At 40.8% G+C, this 25,203-nt stretch overlaps 1 protein-coding gene across 2 annotated transcripts; it reads right to left on the bottom strand.

Annotated features, from left to right (window-relative positions):
* Window positions 1–1,797: 1,797 nt before the first annotated feature.
* Window positions 1,798–25,130, bottom strand: ERP27 (endoplasmic reticulum protein 27). Of its 2 annotated transcripts, XM_059185971.1 has the most exons (7): window positions 24,156–25,130; window positions 23,688–23,788; window positions 21,800–21,937; window positions 8,625–8,741; window positions 4,277–4,402; window positions 2,817–3,014; window positions 1,798–2,402 (listed from the first exon to the last, which is right to left on the bottom strand). In XM_059185971.1, the coding sequence occupies exons 1-7, from the start codon at window positions 24,247–24,249 to the stop codon at window positions 2,355–2,357; spliced, it is 822 nt and encodes a 273-aa protein (XP_059041954.1). In that variant the 5' UTR covers window positions 24,250–25,130; the 3' UTR covers window positions 1,798–2,354. The 2 variants fall into 2 exon arrangements, with proteins under 2 accessions (XP_059041954.1, XP_059041955.1); XM_059185972.1 differs by lacking the exons at window positions 23,688–23,788; window positions 24,156–25,130 and adding an exon at window positions 22,075–23,659.
* Window positions 25,131–25,203: the final 73 nt, after the last annotated feature.

The following is a 25,203-nucleotide window of genomic DNA, read 5'->3' as shown; positions in this document are numbered from 1 at the left end:
TGGTGAGTGCTGTGAAGTGTGTAAACCTGGTGATTCACAGACCTGTACCCCTGGGGATAAAAATATATGTTTATAAAAAATAAAAAATTAAAGTCTAAAAAAAAAAAATGAGTCCGTAGTGAAAAGTAGTTAAGATATACCTAGGTATTTCAACAATAACATGGCCTTGGAAAAATGAAGGTAGAATCTTAGGAAAGATATTTCTCGAAGATAGAGAAGATCTAGAAATTGAAGCACTTTACAATCCTAAATCTGATATCTAGTGAATGAATGAGAAACTTTAGATATCTCTTCTTTCTGTAAGAGTTCCATTCTTTGGTCATGAATCATCAGAGCTACAAAGAACAGATTGGCTGTGAAGAAGACAGGCAAAACTATCCTGTAGTTTTGGGGACCCACAGACTGAAGGAACAATTCAATTCAATACAATAAAGATAAAAATAAGAAAAAAAAAAAAGGCAGTATGTAATCAAGTTGCTATCACATGTCATCAAGCAGCAAAATGCCCTATAAAGACATGGTCAGTGTTGACCATAGTTATTGGGGGAAATACTTTAAAGAAAATACTTGACAAATCAACCCAATGTGGAACAAAATATAACTCTTGGGAATTTGTCTTTTAACCTCTGCCAAATTCCTATAGTGGTTTAAAATCCTCCATTTTAAACAAACAAACAAACAAAAAAAAAATGAGAAGGAAAAAGGAAAGTTGAGAAAGAGGGAAGAGAGAAAAATAAGAAAGCCAATCAAGTGACTTGGAAATAAGCTGGCTGCCGAGCTGGGCTGGCGGTATGGAGAAAAGAAGACGGATCAGGAGGTCAAGGGCAACTGGCAAGCACTAGAGGTGTCGCTTGGAGATGGCGGTGATTGGCCCCTGTTACGAATCTCCATGGGCAACAGGTGAGAAGAAACGAGTCTGTGTGGCCAGAGGACCTCCTCTGGGTATCAGGAAGAATTTCCTGACTGTAAATGTCAAGAGCACTGGTTCTCAGGATCAAAGGGAGGCTTCTGGGATGTGCCTACCCTAGGACTATTTTGTAGCCTCCAGCGAGAGACTAGTGGTTTCCTGCAGCCCCGAGGATGGGCTGGATGCCCTCCCCACAGTGTACCACTCTCCTGTTGCTGAGAGGTGTGCCATGCACTCCAGCTTTACAGCCTCTGCCAGCTGCCCACTCCCAGCTCAGAGGCTGTGGAGTTTTCCCCGCAGAAAGAAACAACTAAGTCTTTCACTCCCTGTTCATCCCTTGGACTAGTCCTTAGGTATACACTGTTTTTTTTTCAGCTCTTCCGCACTTAGGCTCTTTCCTTCAGAGCCAAGGGCCTCCTGGGAACAATGTAGTGTCTGTGTGTTGACAGTAACAACCTGGGGGCCAGAGAGGCTGACCAGACTCTCCCTGTCCTTCACATAGGCTGCCCTACCCACCGCACCTGCAATAATCCACCCTTAGCCCCAGCTGGCCCCAGCACCAAGTGGCCCCTTCCTTACCTAGTCCCCAACCTTTGACCTAAGTTGATTCCCAGCTCTTTCAATCGCCACATTTATACCAATCCTCACGCAGGATGGTCTCTACCCACCTCCCTTCCCACCCACGAAGTTAACAATAACACATTAGTGGCTCGTGGCCGGACACTAAACAGTGGGTGCCAAAGCAGGAGATACCTACTGCTTAATTGGGCAGCTGGGTATTTACCAAAGGTTCAGCCTGCAAAGAGATGCCAGTCTTCTCCTATAACATTATTGCTTTTTATTCACTGGGCAATTGTTGATTTACATGGGAGTTAGGAACGCTAAACAAGCATAGCCTGTTTCTGCTGAGTTTGGAGACTTGGAAACATCATTTGACTCTGGCAAAAAGACAATTCCAGAAAGGTGTTTAAAACTGTCCTTTTGTTCCTGGCCCTGAGTTAGAAAGGGACATGTGCTTAGGAAGAGAGTTTTCTACCCATTACTAACCATTAAAAGGACAGAATCTATGGTGCATGTAAGACCTGTGCAGTGTGCAGATTCAATAGGAAGTGACAAATCAGAAAAACCTTCTCCAGAAATGTCTCCCATTCAAAGAGGTATCACAGGAGGTCTGTTAAAGGTGCCATTCAGTATGGGACTACACAATGTGAATGCGTAGAAGACGACGGGATGGGTAGTGAGAGAGTGTAGACAATTTAAAAGAAAGGATAAGGAGATAAATGAGATTTTAAGGAAAAACAAAAACCCAGAGAGCTCTGTGTGTGTGTGCATATGTGTGTGTATAAGGCTTGGTGATCCTGTCGTTTCTTGTCTCTGAGGTTCGAGTTGCCTTTTTTTTTTAATTTCATGTAAATACTTGGTAGTATGCAGAAGTATCAGGGAGAGATCAGAGTTCCACCTTTGGAGTCTTTTCTTCTGGTGCATGATTTTCTCTCTGAAAAACATCATGACACTGTTACTTAGATTTGGAACCCACGCTTGGTTTTGAGCTCCGAGGTTAGCAAACTGAGCTATTTAATGACTCCTGGAAGCCCTAAATCCATCCTTAATTTTTATCTCATGAACTCTAGTATATAGGAATTTGGGTTGTTTCCCATTAATAATGTCAACAGAATGGTAAAACCCCAAATTTAGCTCCTTCGAATATGCGAGATGTTTTCAAAGACGCATGTGTAGTTCTGTCCTCATGACTCTACCCTGGCAAGCATCCCGATCCTCTCCGCCGTATATCCCCATGTACTGTTGCTCTTAATCAAAACCAGTAAAGCTCAAAGACTTTTTACTTAACAGGAAATAAGAGGACACAGAGAGGAAAACTCAGCTTGCTGTACCTGAAGTCTCCACTTACCAGACGTTTCCCTTTGAGGAATCCATCACAAAAGTTTTGCACACGCTCCACAGAAAGTTCTGTAATGGCCAGTGTATCCCACGCCTCATCCTGAGTCCGGTAAATTGCCAAAGCAGGCAGTTGAGACTCATTTAGTTTGAAAAATGAGATCACCTTCCCATTGGCCTTTACACCACTGTCCACCAGAATAAAAAGAATCTGCAGTTGGAGAGGTTTGAAAGGGGAAAAAAAAATCTGAGGTCCAGAGGAGAAAGAGACACCTCATAATTGTTGCTGTTTACACTGATTGAACTTGTGGTCTGTGCCCTATAATTTAATGAGTTTCTTCTTCTTTAATGAGTTTCTCTGCTTTGGTATTTTATCCCTTTGATCAGGTTTATTTAATTTTAAGAACACAGAATTGGAAACAGCTTTAGTGATTAGCTAAATATGCAAGTATAGCCTAATGGTTGGAAGCAGATAATGCATTTTAAATTTCGCTTCTGGTACTCTCTAGCTGTGTGACTTTGGCACGTTACTCAGCTTCTCTGAGACTCAGTATTCTCACTGGCAAAACAGGCTTTTGTTGGGGGAGATTAAAGGAGAGGATCCATTTAATATGTCCAGCACGGTTTTCAGCATTTGGTAAATGCCTGATAAATGTCAACTATTTAACATAATTAAATCAAACCTTCTATGCCAAATAGAAACCTTTAGAATGTTGTTAGAAGATGATTTACATTCAGAAACACTGAAAACTTCCCATGTTAGAGTAACAGTCACCTGAAAGCCAGTTTATGTTACTACCAGACACTTGTCAACATTGAAAAGTTCCAGTTTAATGAAGTGGCTTTGAGGCGGTCGAAGGTTTATTATTTCAGTGATACCAAATAGAGCTGCACAAAGTAGAGAAGGAGCAGAAGTAAATACTTATTGGATATCTAGTAGACACCGGGTACGTGATAGGTGCTTTACATGAGAAATAAGTCCTGAGTCTAAAACTTTAAGAAGTTATGGCAAAGAATAAATACATTGTGGCCAATAGGGGATTTTTATTTTCAGATCTCTATTTTTCTCTCCACTTCTCAATGCAGGAAAAAAATGTAGACTTCCCACCAAGGGAAAATATGGTTATATAGGTCTTTAACAGTATAAAATAGACCCTTAATTTTGTTTTATTATTTTTTTTTATTTATTTATTTTCAGCATAACGGTATCATTATTTTTTCACCACACCCAGTGCTCCACACAATCTGTGCCCTCTATAATACCCACCACCTGGTACCCCCACCTCCCACCCCCCGACCCTTAATTTTAAATCAGAGTAGTGTGATTCATTATGTCCCCATTCTTACTTTGTTATCTCTTAAACATACTCACTTTCCTCATTTACCTAATTTCCCTGGACCCGTCTTCCCCTTTTCAGTGTCCTCTGTCCTGGTACTGAGTACTTAGAAGGGTATCTCCCATCTCAGACTTACCTTTCCCTGGAAGAGCTTGGCTGCCTTCTGGTATCTGTGCAGACTTTCTTCATACTCTGGGGAGGCCTTGTTCATCATCAGTAAAAGATGAATCTGGATCATGCTATTAAATAGACCAACTGCTGTCTGGCAAATTGAAGTGTATTATAGTAGAATGAAAGAGACAACGAGAAAAAAAAAAACACACACATAAGTAGCAACCCAGTAAATAAGTAGGCAGAAATATGAATGAGAGCTGTCCACCCATAACACAAATGGTAACTGGCCTCCAACTTGGCCATCAGAAGGTCTCAGCCTCTGGCTCTCATGCCACTGTGTAGCTCCCTACTGCTCACGCTGGATAAGGCTGAGCAGAATAACCACAGGGATATTGCAGACATGATGGCGCGTGACTTCCAAGGTTAAGTCATAGGTGATGTAGGAGCTTCCGCCTTTTTCTGCTTATTCTCTCTTCTGTAATGCACTCTGGGGAAAGCCAGTCCCAGTGTGAGACATCAAGCAGTCTTGTGAAGAGCCCCAGACAGCACAATGCTAAGACCTCCCACTGACAGCCAGCTCTAACTTAGCAGCCTCCGGAAGTGGATCGCCTAGCTCCTGTCAAACCTGCAGATGACTGCCTCTCTGACCCAGGATGGCAGGAGCCTCAAGATCAGAAGCCCCTAACCTAGCCACTCCCAAATTGCTAACCAACAGAAACTGTGGGAGAGAATCAACTTTTACTGTTCTAAGCTGATACATTGGAAGCAAGCTGTTATACATCAATGGACAATGAATACACCATGTCACACTTTGGTTACTTTTATCAGTCCCTCTTCCTGTTCCAAGAGCCATCACATACACCTTTGAATGCTTTTCAAGTGCTGGGCACTGTTTCTGGGTCTTTATATATAACTAATGGAATCCTCAAAGTTTCAGGTTTATCAATGAGGAAACCGAGGCACAAACTCTCCTAGTCACTCTGGAGCCAGACTGCCTGGGAGTCACACCAGGCAGTCTGGCTCCAGAGTCCAGGCTCTCCACCATCAGGATATGCCTTATGCATATAGCTCATTGCAACACCCCATCTAAACCGACTCCACCGGAAGCTGTCTACCTCAAACCTTGCAAAAAGATAAGCCCTTCAGGAGACCAGAAGCATCGGCCCTTTATTTGCTGATGAGAGAGGGTGATTTCCTGTGAAGTTGTTGGTGATGAAGGGGAGCCAGGATGAGGAGAGAGCGTGAACAATGGCACTGGCTTGTTTCATGTGTCTCTGTTTTAAACAAATCCCATCGCTCCCCACTTCTCCCTCCTAAATGCAGAAAGTGCTGCTGTAAAACTGGCATGTGTACGGGAAGAGGGAGAGTGCAGAAGATTAATGAACTGTCAAGACAGAGTTCCAGGATGATGGGAAAGGCAGCAGCTAGGTAGGCTTCTGGAAGCTACACGCTGCTCTGTAGTGATCCAGCTCTATTGGCCAACCTGTAGGCAAGGAGGGTTCAATGAGTTCTTTCCCAAAGTTTCTCCTGGAGTTCGAAGCCAGTGCTTAGATTGTAAATTTGGGAGACCAGATGTTAAACAGCCATCTCTTGTTTTACTAAGTCCTGCTACTAAAATGTAAGGTATGCATCTGTCCTCCCATGGCAGAGATGGAGGATATTTTTGGGAATTCAAGAAATCAAAGCTAAGGAGTCAAAAGGTATAGCTGTCTTAGCAGAAGGGATTTAATTTTAATTTAATATAATAATTTAAAATATTTTTTAAATTTTAAATTTTTAAATTAAATTAAATTGAATTTTTAATCAGAAGTGAGTAATTTAATCTTAATAGACACAGTCTAATTTTTCACCCTGAAACCAAGTATTGAGTGTATGCATTCAGAGTATACAGCTGGGGGTGGGGGTGCCTGGGGGACTCAGTCAGTTGAGTTTTTGACTCTTTGTTTTAACTCACGTTGTGATCTCAGGATTGTGGGATCAAGCCCTGCATTGGGCTCCATGCTTAGTGCAGTGTCTGCTTAAGACTCTTTCTCTCTCTCTCTCCCTCTCTGCCCCTGCCCCACTCCCCCAACCAAATTTATAAATAAATCTTTTAAAAAATAGCATAGAGCCAGCTTAATACAAGGTCATGAATTCCGCCTCATCATTGTCACTGTGCAAACCTCTGCATCATCAGCAGGTAAGAAATAGCTATGGTAGTGGGGGCAGGGCTCCAAATGAGAAAAATATCATTTTTGGGAAATGAAAAAGTCACAGTAAAAGTTGGACTTGCTTCTCTAAAGAAATTCTTACCTATTTTCTTCTTGATGTGATTTGCCTTCACTATTAATGTGGATTTTAAAAACAGTGTCAGTATTTTGTAAGAGACGAGACAGCCCGGTCCTAAGAGCTCAGGAAGACCAGTCCTCGCCCCTACCTTCATTTGTGTGCAGAACTCCAGGACCCTGGGGCCAGAAACCCAGGAACTCTGACCTCTACAGACATAATCATGAGAAAGATGATAGTCTAGGAGAAAAATGACTGATTATTGCTGCCAACACCGCTGGGGTGCATGTGTTTGTAATCTTAGCAAAAGTGGAAATGGAGTCACCACTCCATGAAGACAAATGTGGTGTGAGAGGTGGACAAAAATTTAGTCAACAGGAAAAGGGGTGTTTCCCATTGAAGGCTGTGTGGGGCAAAGGAAAAACCACAGGATTCAGTCAGACAGACGAGTCATTAAAAAAAAGCAGGGACAAGTGCAAAGGGCTGTGTCTGAAGTTTGAACAGCTCGTCATATGGCCCTGAGGAAGTTAGGCCACTTTTCGGAACCCTGTTTTCTTCTCCTGGAAAATGGAAATAGACAATAGAAACTAATGCATCAGCGAAACTGCCTGCCATCCACGGTGCCTTTCCTGCTTACTATGGGATCCCAGACACGTCACTTGGATCTTAAATGTGCTCCTCTATAAAACGGGCAAATAGCTTTGGGAGTTCTCAAAGTCAAGACGTGCATTCTCAAGTCATATTAGTAGAGAACGTACAGCATTTCTGAACTGAGGAAGCCAGTGGAAATGAATATTCTATCACTTTACGATCTGCCCCAGGGAATGTAAAACACTGGGCACAGAAAGTACCTGTAGAGGCTGTAGAGCGTTAGAAGAGCAGAAGATGATCAGAACAGGTGGATCCTCGCCTTGGCCCGGTTTGCACGCAGCGCGCAACACCGGAAGAGGACCAACCTAGAGAGAAAGCCCACCACGGGGAGGGTCTAGGCATGCGCAGGAGGTACCAGGCCCGGAGCTGTCAGTTACTGGTCCACTAGCAGATAGGGGAAGGTTTTACAAGTTTTTACAGAATGTTACATTGCTGTGACATCCAAATATGTGATCAGCGGGCCTTATTTTTTAATATTTTGTCTATTAATTTACTTTCATTGTATTTTGCCAATGTATTGGTCTTGGATGCTTTTGGAAAAAACGTGGACCTTCAGCAGAGATTGCGATTTTGTTGAAAAGTGTGGTCTCGAGGATGGCTTGGATGAGTTGCCTTTAGTGAGCCCTCCCAGGCAGCAAAACTCAGACGTTTTTGAATCGGTCATCTTGACTTTGCATTCTGGCTCTCTTTCTTACTAGTCGTCTGATGGGTATTTAAGGGTCCGCCCTTCCTTCCTTCCTTCCTTCCTTCCTTCCTTCTTTCCTTCCTTCCTTCCAAAACACTTACTTGCTTATTTGAGAGAGAGAGAGAGAGAGAGAGAGAGAAAGCACATGTGGGAGGGAGAGAGAATCCCAAGCAGACTCAGAGAGAGAGAGAGAGAGAATCCTCAGCAGACATGCTGAGCTTAGAGCCAGATGTGGGGGACCCAAACCCATAACCCATGAGATCACAATCTCAGCGGCAACCAAGACCCGGATATCCAACCAAGTGAGGCATCCAGGCACCCCCTGATGGGTATAAAAGTTTTTTTTTTTTTTTTAAGATTTTATTTATTTATTTGTCAGAGAGAGAGCGAGTGAGAGCGAGCACAGGCAGACAGAGTGGAAGGCAGAGTCAGAGGGAGAAGCAGGCTCCCTGCGGAGCAAGGAGCCCGATGTGGGACTCGATCCCTGGACGCTGGGATCATGACCTGAGCCGAAGGCAGCTGCTTAACCAACTGAGCCACCCAGGCGTCCCTGGGTATTAAAGTTTTTTAACTCCGTTTCTTTCTTTTTTGAATAGGGACAACTCCATCAAGCATAAAGGGTAGTAGTAAGGATAGCAACATAAACGACAATAATGGCAGCTACTGGTTAAAGGATTGGAACTCCTGGAGGAAGGGATCTCTACTATGGAGACAAGTACCCTCTGTGACACAGGAACTTAAGGGTCTGGAGACAAGTGCTATTGCTTACCACAGGGTTGTACTCTGTCACCAAGTGGAGGCTGTTGATCTCAATGAAACGGCTTAATTTGGTGGCATCAATGCTTTCAATGTCTTTGCTCTCTAAATCCAGTTTTTCATTATCCACCTGGGTAACACAGAAAGGATAAAACTGTCACTGTTGTTTTTATTCATTCGTTGGTAAATATTTCTAGACCATCTACCACACATCAGGCACTGACTAAGGCTCAAAAGACATAAAGGTACATACGAAATATTCTCTGCTTTCAAAGAACACTGTCCTGTGGGAATCAAAGAAGTGAACAGAAATGTCATCACAGGGGAATTGCAGGCCCATATGTCACCTACAGGAAGAGAAGAAAACTTCCAGGAAGAAGCAACTCTTGAAAAGTCAGGTGAGTGAGGATGGGGAGGGAATTGTAAATTAAAACAGTATTTGCAAAAGGCAGAAAGGTGCGAGCTGCCATGTTCTGGAAGCTGCAGTTAGTTTGCTATGACTGTAACAGTAGATGTTAAGTGTGAGTAGGAGAGAGACAAGTTTAGTGGGGTAGGCTGGGGTAAACTTCTGGCGTTGAAGCTGAGGTAAATAGATTAAAGTCTAACCGGAAGGCAAGATGATCCGCTTGCATAATCAGATTTTATGTATGTATGCAGAGAGGTATGTATGCATGTATCCTTTTAATGTGAAATAATACACACATATAGAAAAAAACACAAAATGGAAAATATAAAAAAAAATCAGGTTGTAAAAATCATTATAGGGCAAACAGTATGGGACCACCATTTGGGTAAAGAAATAGAATATTGCCAGAATCCCTGAGGCCCTCTGTCTTCCCTTCTAAACCATAATCTGCTCTTGGTCTATCTCTCTTTTTTTTGCCAAACACGACCATTTCTTGACTTTAATGGACACCATTTTCAATCCTCCCTTTATAGCTTTGCCACTTAAAGATGCATCTTTTGATCCTATGGTTCAGTTTTCTTTATTAAAGTTTATGTAAGTGGAAACAAACAGTGTGTTTTTGGTATGTGTACCTCATTTCTTTGTTTAACATTCTGTTTAGGAGTCATCCGTGTGTCTGCATGCATCTGAAATTCGTTCATTTTCCTTACTATATAGTGTCCCATTGTATAAATATGCAATATTTATTTATTCATTTACTACTGATGATAGTTAGGCTGTTTCCAGTTTCTGATTATTGAAATAATGCTTCAGTGAACACTCTTGTTCATGGTAAATATCTGTTGACCACACACCTTGGACTGGGATTTTTGATTAGAGGGCATTCGTATTTTCAACTAACTAAAAATGCCAAACTGTTCTCTCAAGTAGATAATAATTTATGCTTGCACCTATATTGCTTGAAAGCTCCCAATATTCCACAACCTTGCCAACATTTGCTATAATCAGCTTTTCTAATTGTATTCATTTTGGTCAATATGGGGTGGTGTCTTACTGTGTGTGTGTTTTTTAAAGATTTTATTTATTTATTTGAGAGAGAGAAAGAGCAAGCAAGAGAGAGAGCATGAGTGGGGAGAAGGGGCAGAAACAGAGGAAGAAGCAGACTCCTGGCTGAGCACGAAGCCCAATTTGGGGCTCGATCTTAGGACCCTTGGGATCATGACCTGAGCCAAAAGCAGACACTTAACTGACTGAGCCACCCAGGTGTCTCTTATTGTGGTTTTAATTTTATTTCCCTGGGTAACCACTTGTATATTCTCTTTTACGAAGTGTCCATACAAATCAATTGCCTATTTTTCTATTGAGTGTCTCTCTTTTTCTTGCTGGTTTGAAGATTTTTTTAAAAATATATTTTATATATGGGCCCTATGTTGCTTCTATATTGCATTATCTTTCCTCACTGGGAATTTATGTTATTGCTCATAAACAGAAGGTGGTTTCAATGTAGTTGAAGCTATCAATCACTTCCCTTATAGCTGGTGTGTGTTTTTGTTTTGTTTTATTTAAAAATCTTAGACCGCACCAGGGTCATGAATATATTCTCTTATATTATCTCCCAGAAACATTACTATTTTATCTTTTACAATGGATAGGAAATCCACCTGGACCTCATTTTTCTCACTATAAAATGGATGCTTAGAGCCTTGATTTTTATCATTTTCCTTTTCTAAACTGTACATTAAAATCTACACATTTCCCCCTTACAGGGCTATAAATGCATCCATTAATTTTATGTGTAGATTTCTTATCATTCAGTCCAAAATGTCTTTCAATTCCCGTTCTTACTTCTCTAAACTATTGGCTATTTAGAAGTATGTTTCTTAATTTAATCTTGTTATTAATTTCTACATTTTACTTATATCATTTGTCAACTTCTTTATATGTTATAAATGTCCTTAAAATTATGTATATTCTGCAGCTTTCAAATACACTATTCTGTATATACTAGCAGCTCACTTGGTTAATTTTGTACTTCAAATTTTCTGTATTCTTACTGATATGTTTAGCTGGTTTATTCTATCAAGAGAGTAGTATTAAAATCTCCCATTTTCATTGTGAATTTAGCCATTTAAAAAAATAATTCTGTCAGTTTCTGCTTACATATTCTCAGGCCATGTATTAGATGAATGCAAATTTAGAATTGTTACATCTTCTGGCCAAACTGAAATATGTTTCATTATAAAATATCGTTCTTTACCTCTTGTTGCCTGAAAGACTACTTTGTCTGGCATTTATATGTTAAATCAGCTTTCTTTTGGAAGTATTTGCATGTTATAGCTCTATTCTTTCACTTAAAAAAAAATTTAGGTAGGAATTTTTTAAAAAATTTTTTTATTTAAATTCTAGTTAGTTAATATACAGTGTAATATTGGATATCAGAAGTAGAATTTAGTGATTCATCACTTACATTTAATACCCCAGGGCTCATCACAAATGCCCTTCTTAGGGGCGCTCGGGTGGCTCAGTGGATTAAGCTGATGCCTTCGGCTGAGGTCATGATCTCAGTGTCCTGGGATTGAGCCCCGCATCGGGCCCTCTGCTCAGCAGGGAGCCTGCTTCCCCCTCTGTCTCTGCCTGCCTCTCTGCCTACTTGTGATCTCTCTCTCTGTCAAATAAAATAAATAAAATCTTAAAAAAAAAACCCAAAAAACAAATGCCCTTCTTAATGCCTATCATCCATTTAGTCCATCTCCCACCTATGTCCCTCCATCAACCCTCAGTTTTGTTCTCTATCATTAAAAGTCTCATATGGTTTGTTTCTCTCTCTCCCTCTCTCTTTCTCTCTCTCTCTTCCTCCCCTTCCCATATGTTCATCTGTCTTGTTTCTTACATTCCACATATGAGTAAAATTATATGGTATTGTCTTGCTCTGACTGACTTATTTCACTTAGTATAATACACTTGGGCTCTAACCACATCATTGCAAATGGCAAGATTTCAGTCTTTTTGATGACTGAGTAATAGCACATTGTGATATATATATACCACCTCTTCCTTATCCATTTATCAGTCCATGGACACTTGGGCTCACTCCATAGTTTGGCTCTTGTTGATAATGTTGCTACAGACATTGAGGTGCATGTACCCCTTTGAGTCTGTAATTTTGCATCTTTTGTGTAAATACCTAGTAAGTGCACTTGCTGGATCATAGGGTTTATCCCTTTATTTTAAACTAACCTAGATATTTTACATGTGTTCCTGTGTTTAAAAATGATCTGTCTTTTGTAAAAAGCACAGAGTTGTATTTTTTAATCCAGTCTTTCTTGCCTTTTGATTGCATTATATTTATATAATTACTCATACATTTAATTCCATCAGCATTTCTTATTTCTGCCTGTTCCAAATCCCACTTTCTTTCATTTCTGGACTACTTTGAATTGATGGAGCACTTTATATTATTCCTTCTTTTCTTCCGTTGGCTTAGAAGTTACACATGCCAGAGTCACTCTTGAGGTTCACCAGCATACAGTATACAACATGCATTCTTTAGGTATCCGAATCTAACTTTAACTGGTAATTTTGTCTCCTTTTGGACAATGCAGACATTAGAACATTCTAATACAGGTTTCCTCCTTCCAACTCCATTCCCTGATTCCATACTGAAGACTTACCAGTGATTATTATAGCACATTTTAATTCTAAATCTCACAAGATGTTATTATTATTGTTATATAGTCAGTATACATTTGCACTCATGCACATTCTTATATTTCAGTTTCTCGTCACTTCTTTCTGCACTTTTGAGCTCCCATCGGGATGTTTTGCCCTCTGCCCAGAGAATGACTTTTAGTATGAGTAAGATCTATTGGGTGGCATAGTCTTTCAGTTTGGTTGCTTAAAATATCATCATTCCAGCTTTATTTTTGAAGGCTATTTTTGCTGGAGGTAGAATTCTAAGTTGACAGTTACTTTCTTTCAGTTTTTGCAAGATATAATTCTTTTAATTCTTTATATGTAGCATTCCTTTCTTTCCACTGAGAAGTTATCTGTGAAATTTAGTATTACCCTTTGACTTTTTACCCTACTCTTTTTCTTTGACTTTCAGCTATTATACTATGGCATGGCTAAGGGTGGATTGTATATATGATACACGTATAATTATGTATGTGTAGAGGTATATGTGTGTCTGCATATATGCACGTATGTATGGGTATTTATAATTTATATATTCATATATGGTCATCTTAATCTAATTTCAGGGACTGAGATGATTTAAATCCATTGCAGACCCTGCGAGGGCTGATTTACTTATGGTACATCCTTGTCCTTAGGGTACTGCCCTCTAGGGTCCAAAGTGAGGCAAAGGGTGTTTTACTAAATCTACCTCCTACTTCCATTTCTGGGCTCTGGATTTCACCATTTACTTTTCTGGCTCTTTGAAGATCTCAAAAAACGAATAAACTTCTTAGTCTCTTGATTGCTTCAAGAATTGGTAGGAAAAGACCCCCAGACAAAAAACAGTCCCAATGCAGGACTTTCTTTTTGGGTTTTCATCTTTTCTAGATCTTACTCTAGACATTTCTCTCTCTTTTGCTATTTCTCCAAACCCACCCACCACCTTTTAAAATAAATTGCTTTTGGTGGAAGGGTTACCTAGTTACCTAGTCCATTATCCCATATTTGCATTTTAGAGCTACCTTTCCACCACATTCAGATATATTAAAACATAAGACTTCATATTGTCCATCATTGTTCTAGAGTTTTCCATTCCCCTCCTCCAATCTACTCAGGCCCATAAAGGCACAAGATAATGCTTCTATCACCCATAGCAACTATGCCTACAAATGTTAGCTCCTGAATGGTTCTGTTGCCTAAAATAGTTTGAGATCACTGGGCCACCAACACTTGGACATCTCAACCGCTTTCCCTTAGATCTGCTATCTAGTATAGGTCCTACCCAGTCTGATCTTCCCTTAGAACCATCCTTTTAGCCCCAAGATACTTTCTCCCAATCTACCCAACAAAGTCAGAGGTAAGTCTCATTATAGTTTATGTAGGAGGGAATTCAGGCATAGATAAATTGAAGTCACTAAACTGTAGGAATCTGATATTGTTCATTATCATCATTCCCAAGATGATTCCCATTGCCTATTTTTCTCTTCTTTTGTTCAAGCAATATGCACCTTTAAGAAGCCCAACGCACTCTATGGTTAACAATATTACTTCTTGATATACCCAGTCATTCTCTTAAAATACATTTGTGAATAAATTATTTGAGAGGGGAGAAGGTCAAAGGGAGAAGCAGACTCCCCAAGAAGCTGGGAGTCCTATGCAGGACTTGATCCCGGGACTCTTGGATCATGACTGGAGCCGAAGGCAGTCATTTAACCAACTGAGCCACCCAGGCACCCCCACTCAAATAGCAATTTAATCACTTTATTTGGGGGCACCTGTCAGTTAGGCCTCTGCCTTTGGGTCGGGTTATTGTCCCAGAGTTCGGAGATGGAGTCCCCATCAGGCTCCCTGCTCAGCGGGGAGTCTGCTTTTCCCTCTTCCTCTGCCCCTCACCCTGGTCGTATTCTCTCTCTCTCACACTCTCTCTCAAATAAATAAATAAAATATTTAAAAAAGAGTAATTACTTTATGACTGTTCTTTTCAACTCAAAGTTATAAAACAAATAAATGTTGAGGTGCAAAAAAATGTACTTCAAAAGAATTTTGAAAAAAATCATCAAAACAATGGAATATTTTAAAATGTGAACTCCTGGGGTGCCTGGATGGCTCAGTGGGTTAAGCCTCTGCCTTGGGCTCAGGTCATCATCTCAGGGTCCTGGGATGGAGCCCTGCTTTGGGCTTTCTGCTCAGCAGGGAGCCCGCTTCCCCCTCTCTCTCTGCTTGCCCATTTGTGATCTCTCTCTCTCTCTGTCAAATAAATAAATAAAATCTTTAAAAAAATGTGAATTCCCTTTGTATATGTAATTGTTTTAATATTCACAAAGTTCTGAGCAGAAGGCTTGCGGCAGAAATAGCAAAACAAGAGAAAAGTCTTCCTAGTGGCGTCTCTGCCCAACCCCTCCCCTCCCATCCTCCTCCTCAAGTCAGTAACAGTCAGGAGAGAAAGAGAATGAGCAGTCTCTTTGCTGCTGCTTTGCCAGCTGGAATGTATCCTTCACACTTAAGGCTTTGCTAATTGCAAACATCAAAATCATCATTATTATAATCCCAACCGGGGCCTTTTTAATATTTCATGTGTCTAAATACTTCCTGATTATTTGTCTAGGAACTTGCAGGCCTAGTGGCCGCGTCTCAGCTAACCGAGTTGTGCTGTGGCCAGGAGCCCCTCCCTCTCTGCTCTTTTCCAGGCAGTCCCTCACCATTTCCCAGAACAGGGAGAACAGGAAGTGCCCGCCACTCCAGGTGTTTCTGGACTTCAGGAATGCAGTATATTGGAGGCCAAGGATATTAAGGGGTGATAACATTCTCTAAGTAGCAAAGAGTCTTAATAAAAACCAGTCTTCTGAAGTCTCTCCAGTTTGTAGTGCTTCTTTTAACGAAACATGGCAGATTAGTTCACCATGTCTTAAACTAATAAACTCTGGAACATTCATGTGTAGGGTTCCTGGAAACAACATTTGAACAGGAAATCTCCCTTCTGTAAAGGGAATTATTTGCATAATGCAGTGGACAGAAAATCCGACCCTGAAACCAAGAGCTGGGGAAAATTTTTTTTTTTACATATTTTTCCAGTTTTTGGAAAGAATTTTACTTGAGATATCATATTCTTTCTCTCCCCAAGAAAAGAGGCACCAGAAGAAAAACAGAAAAAGTAAACCAGAGGGGTTGCCACCTTAAAATATAATTTTGAATCTTCCCAAGAGTATTTGAAGCGGGCTATTTTATGTTTTAGACACTGTATCATTACAATAGGTTAGTTTTTCCTGTTCAGCAATATTCCTCTGAATTCCTATGTATTTCTCTAATTAAGTACCCAGTTTTTCATAAAATGTATTAAAGTCATCTTAGTTTACACCACAGTTATAGTATTAAATGTCTTGAATAGCACTGAGAAATCATTTGTGAGACAAATACCCTCATGTTCCTGGGTTTGTTTTTACAAACTGCTTAGCTCACCATATATTTGGTAATACATATACTTGAGAAAAAATACTTAATAATTTGATAGATCTCACTTCTAACATTTATTAGCTTATTTTTATGCACTAGTTCCTTTTGATTCTCTTTGTTTGGCAAGGTGCATTTCTTATAATAGGAATCCAGCACATAACTGTCCAAGGAATGAAAGAATGCCTTCATTGTGTTTCCATTACTATCCCACTGGGTCAGAGTGAGGCTAATTATATTTCTTAAAATAGAGGTGATTGAGGAAACCCAAAGCAGGATAAACATTCAAATAATATCTGAGATTCCATTTTAGAACAGGCTCGTGGTTTATTCAACCCAGGATTACATCTCCATTGAGGCAACAATGAGGGTGCTGTCAGGGTAGAGGGTCTACCTGTAGTCACATGCACAAAAGACAAGCTGTCGTACACACCCAACAGGTTGTCATACACAACTTATTATTGTTTCACTGACTTAAATTTTTTCTGATCCCATTTATATAGTTGGCCCGCACTATTTCTGGAGGATGATATATATAGCATTTAGCATTATATATATAGAATATAGCATTTGCTGGCTTCGTATTGCTCTAACCTTTCTTTCTTTCTTTTTTTTTTTTTAAAGATTGTATTTAATTATTTATTTGAAAGAGAGGGATCACAAGTAGGCAGAGAGGCAGGCAGAGAGAGAGGAGGAAGCAGGATCCCCACCAAGCAGAGATCCTGATGTGGGGCTCTATCCCAGGACTCTCAGATCACGACCTGAACCGAAGGCAGAGGCTCAACCCACTGAGCCACCCAGGCGCCCCTGCTCTAACAGTTCAAAGCATCCAGTCATGTCTTCTCATTACAGTCTTACTGTTTTTCCACTTATTGTGATTTCAGCTTATCTCTAAATATGTTTTTAAAATTGAAAATTCTCTGTCTACATCCTGAGATTTCTTTGCCAAAATATGTAATGTCTAGATTAAATCCTGAGAAATAATCCTAGGGTTTAAGTAGTTCCGGGGAGGATAGAGAAATGGTTTAGGAGAAGGTTTAAATAAATAGGCTGGAGAACGAGCCTGATAGAATCTAGGAGTAAAAAGAAAGGTTTTCGTCAGGCTTAAGTACTTCAGAAAGTCACTACAGTATCATAGAAATGGAGTGTTTTGGAGACAGCAAAGCTGGGTATGAATCAGACGTCGGTTTATTCCATAGTTGTGAGAATACAGAATACGGAGCTTTAGTGTTCTTACTGATAATGCAGGAATAATAATAATTATTTCATCAGATTATTCTGAGAATTAAATGGTAGAACACTGAAAAACACCTAGCACAGTGTTATCATAAGTTAGGCACTAAAAACAAAGAAACAGGGAGCCTGGGTGGCTCAGTGGGTTAAGCCTCTGCCTTCAGCTCAGGTCATGATCTCAGGGTCCTGGGATGGAACCCCACATTGGGCTCTCTGCTCAGCGGAAGCCTGCTTCTCTTCCTCTCTCTCTCTGCCTGCCTCTCTGCCTACTTGTGATCTCTGTCTGTCAAATAAATAAATAAAATCTTAAAAAAAATTAAAAACAAAGAAACAAAACATACAGAAGGGACTGTACATTTAAGTTGAAGATACTCGCAACAGGCTCACATTTCCCAGTTTAAAAAATAGTTTTGGTTGATGTTCCTTGAAAAAAAGAAAAGAAAAAGAAAAAGTAATTTGAAACTCCTAAATAATAATTCTGTTAGAATACGGACTAAAGTTTTGAAAGTGTAAACTGAGAAAGGTACGTTTATCTAAAAGCTGGCTTGGCATAGGTTGAACCTCTCCCAGACCAAGCCAATGGAATAGGGCAGGAGCCGGTGTGTTTGGTTTTGGTATGGTACATCAATGATCTCATCCACGGGGTTCCCAGGAGTTCATTCAGAGTAGGTCCGACACTAGTGGTAAACAAAAAACTGTTGCTAAAGACCTGTAGCAGCCCTGGGAAGTCATCAACAGGCCTTTATAAAGAATACACTGAAAGCCAGGCTAATGAACCCATTAGAGATCGAAAAACCAGTAGAGACATTGGAAGCAACCGCACCGGTTTCTCTTCCTCACTTGTGTATCTTGGTAGCATGAAGACTTCTTTCTTTATTCTTTTAAAATTTTTAATTAAAAAAATTTTTTTAGTACTAAGACTTTTATATCAGGCCTTTGTGAGATTTATAAACAGCAAACTGGGAAAAGAACTTGTGGACGTGTAGCTGATTAGCATTTTCCTATGGAAGGGTTACTCCCAGGGTTTCAGCAGTCACGTGAAAAGGCATTAGTCTAACCTTCCATACCTGCCTAACCAAAGCTTTTCACCAAAGAGCTTGGTTTAATCCTATTTCACAATGGTGGAAAGAACGACCTGCAGCTACCGTCCAGGTGGGCAAAGGATTAGGGACTCAGATGGACTTTGGGTGGTGAGTCAGTTTCTCAAGCCTTCTGAGTGTCTTCATGACCAGAGGCATATGGTGGAGCTCTGGAGTACGAATGTGAGTGAGTCGTGGTCCCTGCCCTTGGATAACTCATGGTCTAATGTCACTGTTAGGTGAGACAGACACGGAGAAACGTAACATGTGCTTTAAAGTGGTAAATGTAAATAAAGATACAGAAGTACAGAGGCACAGGTAGGCTGATTTGAAGATTCCACAGAGGCATCGTGAAGGATGCAATGCCTCAGCGGAATCTGAGAAGTTCGCTGCTGGAAGCTAAGTCACAGGGGTGGTGGCAGTCAGGGTGGTGGCATGCTACAGAGGGGCCTGTGTGAAGTCATGGAATTGTATCATCACTCTCTGGTAGGGTAAAACCTACCATGGGAATGTGCTAGAAAAGGGACTAGAGAAGCAGGTAGTGGCCAGGTCATAAAAGACTATATGTGCCATTAAATATCTTGGTTTTATTCTGTAAGAAATGGAGAATATTGAAGAGCTTTTAGGAAGGGAGTGTTGTGGTCCACTTTGCATTTTAAATACTTCATTGTGATACCAATCTAGAAATTGGATTCGAAGTAGCAAAGGGAGATAATTAAGAAGCTATTGAAATGGTTTATGCCAAAGATGCTAGGAGCCTAAATGAGGAATGAAGTAGAAAGAGTGAAGGGGAATATAGCTTCAATTAGATTTGAGGTACAACTGGCAAAAATTAAACCAGATGAACATAGCCATTCAATAAAAGTATTTTAAAGAAAAGAGCGTAACTCAGCAGGTACAGATCATAAATTCAGTTTTGAACATGTTAGAGCTGTAATGCTGAAAGAAAATATCCCAAATAGTTATATACAACAAGCATTTGAATCATGAGAGAGGTCCCAGGCTAGAGATAAAACATTTCAGATCCTCAGCAGACACATAATAGTCAAACAAAAAGAACTGTATTACCTAAGGAAAATACATTCATTCATTCATTGATTCACTCAACAAACAATGGTCACCTGCTGCATGACTGACACTTTTTTAAGGTTCTGTCATTGAAGTAGTAAACAAAATAGTTCGGGCTTCTATGGAACATGAATTCTATAATCCAGACTGGGGAGAGCACTGGGGTCAGGGAGCAGTGTATATGGAGACAGAGGTCTCAAGGAGACTAAGAAAAGAAGACCAGAAGTAGATTCCTAGGAGTTAAGGAAAGAAAGAATGTTAAAGAGATAATCAATAATGTCAAATATGGCAGAGACGTTTACCTAGATAAGACTTAAAGCGTGTTCATTGGGTTTGGAAATATAGAAGCCATGCTGACTGGAACAAAGCAGTTTTTTTTTTTCCCCAAAGATTTTATTTATTTATTTGACAGACAGAGATCACAAGTAGGCAGAGAGGCGGCAGAGAGAGAGAGAGAGGAGGAAGCAGGCTCCCTGCTGAGCAGAGAGCCAGATGCGGGACTCAATCCTAGGACCCTGAGATCATGACCTGAGCTGAAGGCAGAGGCTTAACCCACTGAGCCACCCAGGCGCCCTGGAACAAAGCAGTTTTAATGGAGTGTGGGGCATAAGTCAGATAGCAGGGTATTTAAGAGCTTGAAGAAAATGGAGGCACTGAATATAAAATACATTTAAAAGAGATATGGATGAGAATTGAAATATATAGGATGGAAGCTAGAAGGGGAAGGACTGTACAGAGATCTTGATAACTTTATCTTTTGTCCCAATTTTGCATTTCCAGTAGATTCCATACATCTTTATCTTAATATTCCACCAACAATACACATTTTACAACTAATAAGGCATCAGAAATCCCTATTTTTGTATATGCCCTCACTATTCCTACATACTCCGGCTTTAAACTTTGCCTCCTATCCAGAAATTTCATGTTTGACCATTAGCAGGACCTGCCTTCTTCTTTTTTTTTTTTTTTTTTAAACTTTCTTGTTTTTTTTATTTTTTAAAAATGATTTTATTTATTTATTTGAAAGAGAGAGTATGTGAGTGTGCTTGTGCATTCATGAGCAGGAGGGAGGAGGAAGAAGAGGAAGGAGGAGAGAGCAAAGGGAGGAGCAGGAGGAGGGGAGGGAGTAGGGACAGAGGGGGAGGGAGAAGCTGACTTCCCACTGAGCAGGAAGCCTGATGTGGGACTTGATCCCAGGACCCCGAGATCATGACCTGAGCCTAAGGCGGGAGCTTAACCAACTAAGCCACCCAGGTCCCCCTTTTCTTCTCTTTCTTTTGTCCCCACTCTACTGCTCCAAGCTTTAGTACATGGTTGATTTTGTCAGCTTAACAAAAGTCCTCTAGACTCCTGTGTTTTTGCTTAACAATCCATCATCCTAGCCATCACTGCCAAAATCATCTTGCTAAAACACATTCCTGCTCATGTTACTCCTGGATCCAAAGGCTTTAAGGGCTTTGCAGTGCCAACCAAATTAAATGTAAACCCACTAACCTGGTATTCACATTTCTCCATAATATGGTTTCAATCAAACTTCTTATATTTATTTTCTCTAAACACTTACCCTGAGATCCAGTCAAACTGGCTTGATCACTGTTTCCTAAGTTTGATGTTATTCCCACCTTGGACACGAATTCTCTATTTTGTCCAAATTTTATCTTTCCCTTAAATCCCAGTTCAGTTGTCTCCTTCATCATTTTTTTTTTTGCCAAAATCCCTACATTTCATTTATCCTTTTAACGACTTGCATTGTAGATACTTGTAAACTATGTTTACATTCTCAACTATAGTTTAAGACCTATGAGAACAGAGAACATATTTAACATGTTTTATTTTCAGTATCTTGCAGAGGGCACAGTGGTTGTTCAATACATGTTTGGTAAATGTATGTGAACACGCAAGGATATAAAAATATAAAATTTTGGAGCTCAAGATGACCTTAGAGATGACACGGTCAAACTCTTTTATTTTACAGATGAAGGAATTGAAGCTAAAAAATGTCAAGTGACTTGTGCAAGTCACTTGTCTGGTCAGTGACAAAACCATGTTGCAATCCTACCTCTTGACAATCAGTCTAGTCCTCCTTCCACCTCATGACAGCATCTGTTTGGGAAACTTCAGGGGAGCCGCCATCTTTGTCATTGTTGTCCCTGATTCCTTGGTCCCTGGCACCCTCATTAGTATTAAAGGCAAAGAGCCCTTTCTAGGCTCACAAGTTCATAGATCCATAACCGAAGGAAAAACAGAAAGAAAGCTCCAGCAGCCCACCCAACTTACCATGCGAAAGAGGGAAATGGTGTTCCCGGTGATGTTGTAGTGGGCCAGAACTTCAGAATCGGTGCTGATTCCAAAGGACACGTCTTGGAAGTTTTGCACCATACTATGGAATAGGGACACTGCTGGTATTTCTAAATCCTAAGAACAAGAAGAAAAAAAAAAAAGAAAAAACCCACAGGATTATGTTGGAGAGGAGAGAAATAGAGAATAAATGTGCTTACTCATAAAAAAAAAAAAATCAGACTTGATTTCGAATCAGATGAAACAGCACTTACCTCCAAGACTGCAGGCTCAATTCACAGTGGGATTGTTGAATTTTCCAGGCTGAGTGGGCTAATAGGTAGCTACAAAACTGTAGCTTAGCCTGAAACTTCTGTCTGGCCTTATCATAAAGCTTGTAATTTATTAGCAGAGAGGGGCCCACAAATTATATAGGCCTGCAAAGTTTGCCTACATTGTCATTGACCACCGAGTAGGCAAAAGTTTTGGGAACAATTTGTGGAGGAAAGAAGAAATGCAAAAATAAGAAATAGGTGCTGTCAAAGGGCCAAAAAGGAAGAAGAAGAAGAAAAAAAAAAAAGCATAAAGGAAATTAAAATGGAAGCCTAGAGGTTTTATTAACAAAGATTTGTGTGGATGTGGAAGAATAGTCACCTTTCCCTGCATTAAGCCTGAGATAGTGCCCGTGAAGATACTATTCCTGGGCTGTTCCGACTCTAGAAAGCCCTGCAGGAGGGAGCAGGGAAGCCACATCTGAGTAAGGATTCCAGCCCTTCCTTGACAAGCTGGCATCATTTTCCCTGCTGTCAGAGGACCTTTGCCCAGAGCAGCTCCAGGCAATGAACAGGAGGGAGCATATCCTTTCCTGACATCTTTCTGGCCTCAAGGAGGGGAAGTGCGGAAAAAGAAAGGACACTGACTAGCCTTGCCTCTGGGGTCAAGCAGAGGGAGTTGGTATCTTGCTCCTTGGAGATGGTGTATGGAGTTCATTCGAGGCTATGAACTAGTGCTAATCTAGGCTCCTCCCCCCCCCCCCCTTTTAATTCTCCTTAGTGTGGAATTACTCATGGATCAAATGACCAACGGCATCTGGTGGCTGCTTAAGTTATTGCAAATTCCTCCATTCCCACTTTCATTGCCTTCCCAAGGGTGGCTGTTGCGGTCTCCAGCTCCGATTTCTCATTGCCAAGAAATGGGCTCCCCGCCTTCCTCCCCACCTGCATGTCATTGCAGCCATTTCCTGGTCAATGACAATGTATTGTGTGTATTTGCTGTGTATCCAAAATCGCTAGGGTGATGGTGCGTTGTACCTAATTAATGGAAATGGATAAGAAGGTCTGCAATCAGAGCAAGGGCTTGATCAATGAGAATAACCAGATGTTACCTTCAAAGAAAGATAAAAATGCCGGAGTGGTGCCCTTTCATGTATGGCTGCTTTCATTAGCCAGGCAGCCCATCTGGAAGATGGCGGCTAATGCCTTCAATATTCAAAAGGTCATCCTTTTTCAGCATTTCAGAACAAATGGAGAGATAGAAGGATGAGGGACTCCCTATTTGGTAAGACTTTAGACAGAGATTAACCATTGGCTACTGTGTGGCCTGATGATAGAAGCTGGATTTACTCTGATTCCTGCCTCAGCAGTCCCGATACAGATTTAAGATTCAGAGCACTCCCATAATGAGGAACCTCACAACTCCTGAAGCAAGTATGAGAAAGACATAATTCAGAGGCGGGGAATGTCTTGAAATTGAGAGGTCTCGATTGAGAGGTACAGACTCTGTACCCCTTGACTTCTAGTGCAGGATCATCTGGCCAGCAGGTGACTGTTATGGCTGCTCTGGGCCAGGAAGCTCCTGGTTCTTTATGGGAACAGAAACAGGGACAAACCTGGAAGAAACCAATGATGGCCACCTCAGCAGCAGCAATGAATTCCATGGTTGCTGGAACATCTGTGAGTGACACGGGTTTCTGAGAAGCAGCAGAACCATCTAGAGAGGGAAGAGAGAGAGAGAAGCAGAAGGTATGGGAGAGGAGGAGTTCTAAATGCTGAGGGCATCTCTACTTTTTCTCTCTATACCAAGGCCAAAGAGATGACGGTCTCTGGGGGCACTGCCATTATCCCAAAGCCTTATTGTTTTACTAACATATGGAGGGTGCCCCCACCTTATGGTTTCTCTCTGAAGGACAACCCTAGATTTCTTTTTTCTCCACTGGGCAACACAGGTCTTTATCCATTTTCCATTTCCTGGAAATGTTCTTTGTTTGGAGCAAAAGGACCCAGGGCACTCCCATGTTCCCTTCCCTTCCCCTAATAACATTTTCACCGTATGGTCACCCAAGTGCTTTTTCTTTTACCTGATGATTCCTGAACTTCTGCAGCAACTTCTGGGGACAGTCGCCATGTGAAAAGAAATAATAGAAATAGGAGTCTGGGTTGGTCAGCTTCCATTGTTCTTTCCCTGCTCCTTCTCCAAGCCCTGGACTTTGTCTTTTGGGAGACCAACTCAGGGCAGCCCACTCCTGGTAATTGGCTGTGGTGTTGTTAGTGTTCTGGGAACTGTGCAGCTGGCTCTCTGGGAACCTTCAACTTTTGAGATAAAAGACCAAATTCTGTGACAGGATCTCAGAACATAACCAACCAGAAGAAGAAAGTGGAGTCTATTCATATGGATTAAAAAAAAAAAAAAAAAAAGGAAATATTTGCAGGTATTGATCTAAGCACTAGGGATACAAAGGTAAGTAAGATCCAATCCAGCCTGTCCCAGCTTAGACTGTTAGTGTGAGAGATGGACAAGTGGATCATAAATATAAAACAAGACATGACTAAAAATTGAGAAACCCATAGGATACTATGAGAATACAGACTTCAGGACATTTAAGACAGTGGTGGGGTTTAGTGAAAGTTTTCTTCCTACAGTGGATGTGTAAGCAAAGTCCTCTATAAATAGGCTGTTGTCAGACAACAAAGGTGGACTGAGAGTTTTGTGTAAAGAGCCAAACATGGAGATGAAAATGTAACGTGTGAGAGAACTATTAGTAATTGAATTTAGGCCAGATTGTAAGGGGTATTATATAAAAAGTATAGGATCTTATTCTCCAGGTGATGGGATTACGCTGAAAAATCATAAGCAGGAAAGAGGTGGTGTCTGATTTAGCCCACAGATGCCCTTGGATATCCAAGATGGGATTTCCATAGGCCTTGGGTTACAGAGGTCTCAAGCTTGGGAGAAAGTTCCATGTGGAACTATTACAAGGTGAAATAACTCAAGATTTCTACTACTCATATTCTGAATATCTGCTGCTCATCACACTGGAACAGGGAGACCAAACTGTTTCCAGTGATGTAAATACCTTTTCTCCTGTGTCCAGCCCACATGCCCTCTTAGGAAACTCACAAAGGTAA

Source organism: Mustela lutreola, chromosome 8, assembly GCF_030435805.1.
Source record: "Mustela lutreola isolate mMusLut2 chromosome 8, mMusLut2.pri, whole genome shotgun sequence".
NCBI classification, from domain to species: Eukaryota; Metazoa; Chordata; class Mammalia; order Carnivora; family Mustelidae; genus Mustela; species Mustela lutreola.
Note: the sequence above shows the minus strand (reverse complement) of the source record. Positions and strands in the feature narration are given on the sequence as shown.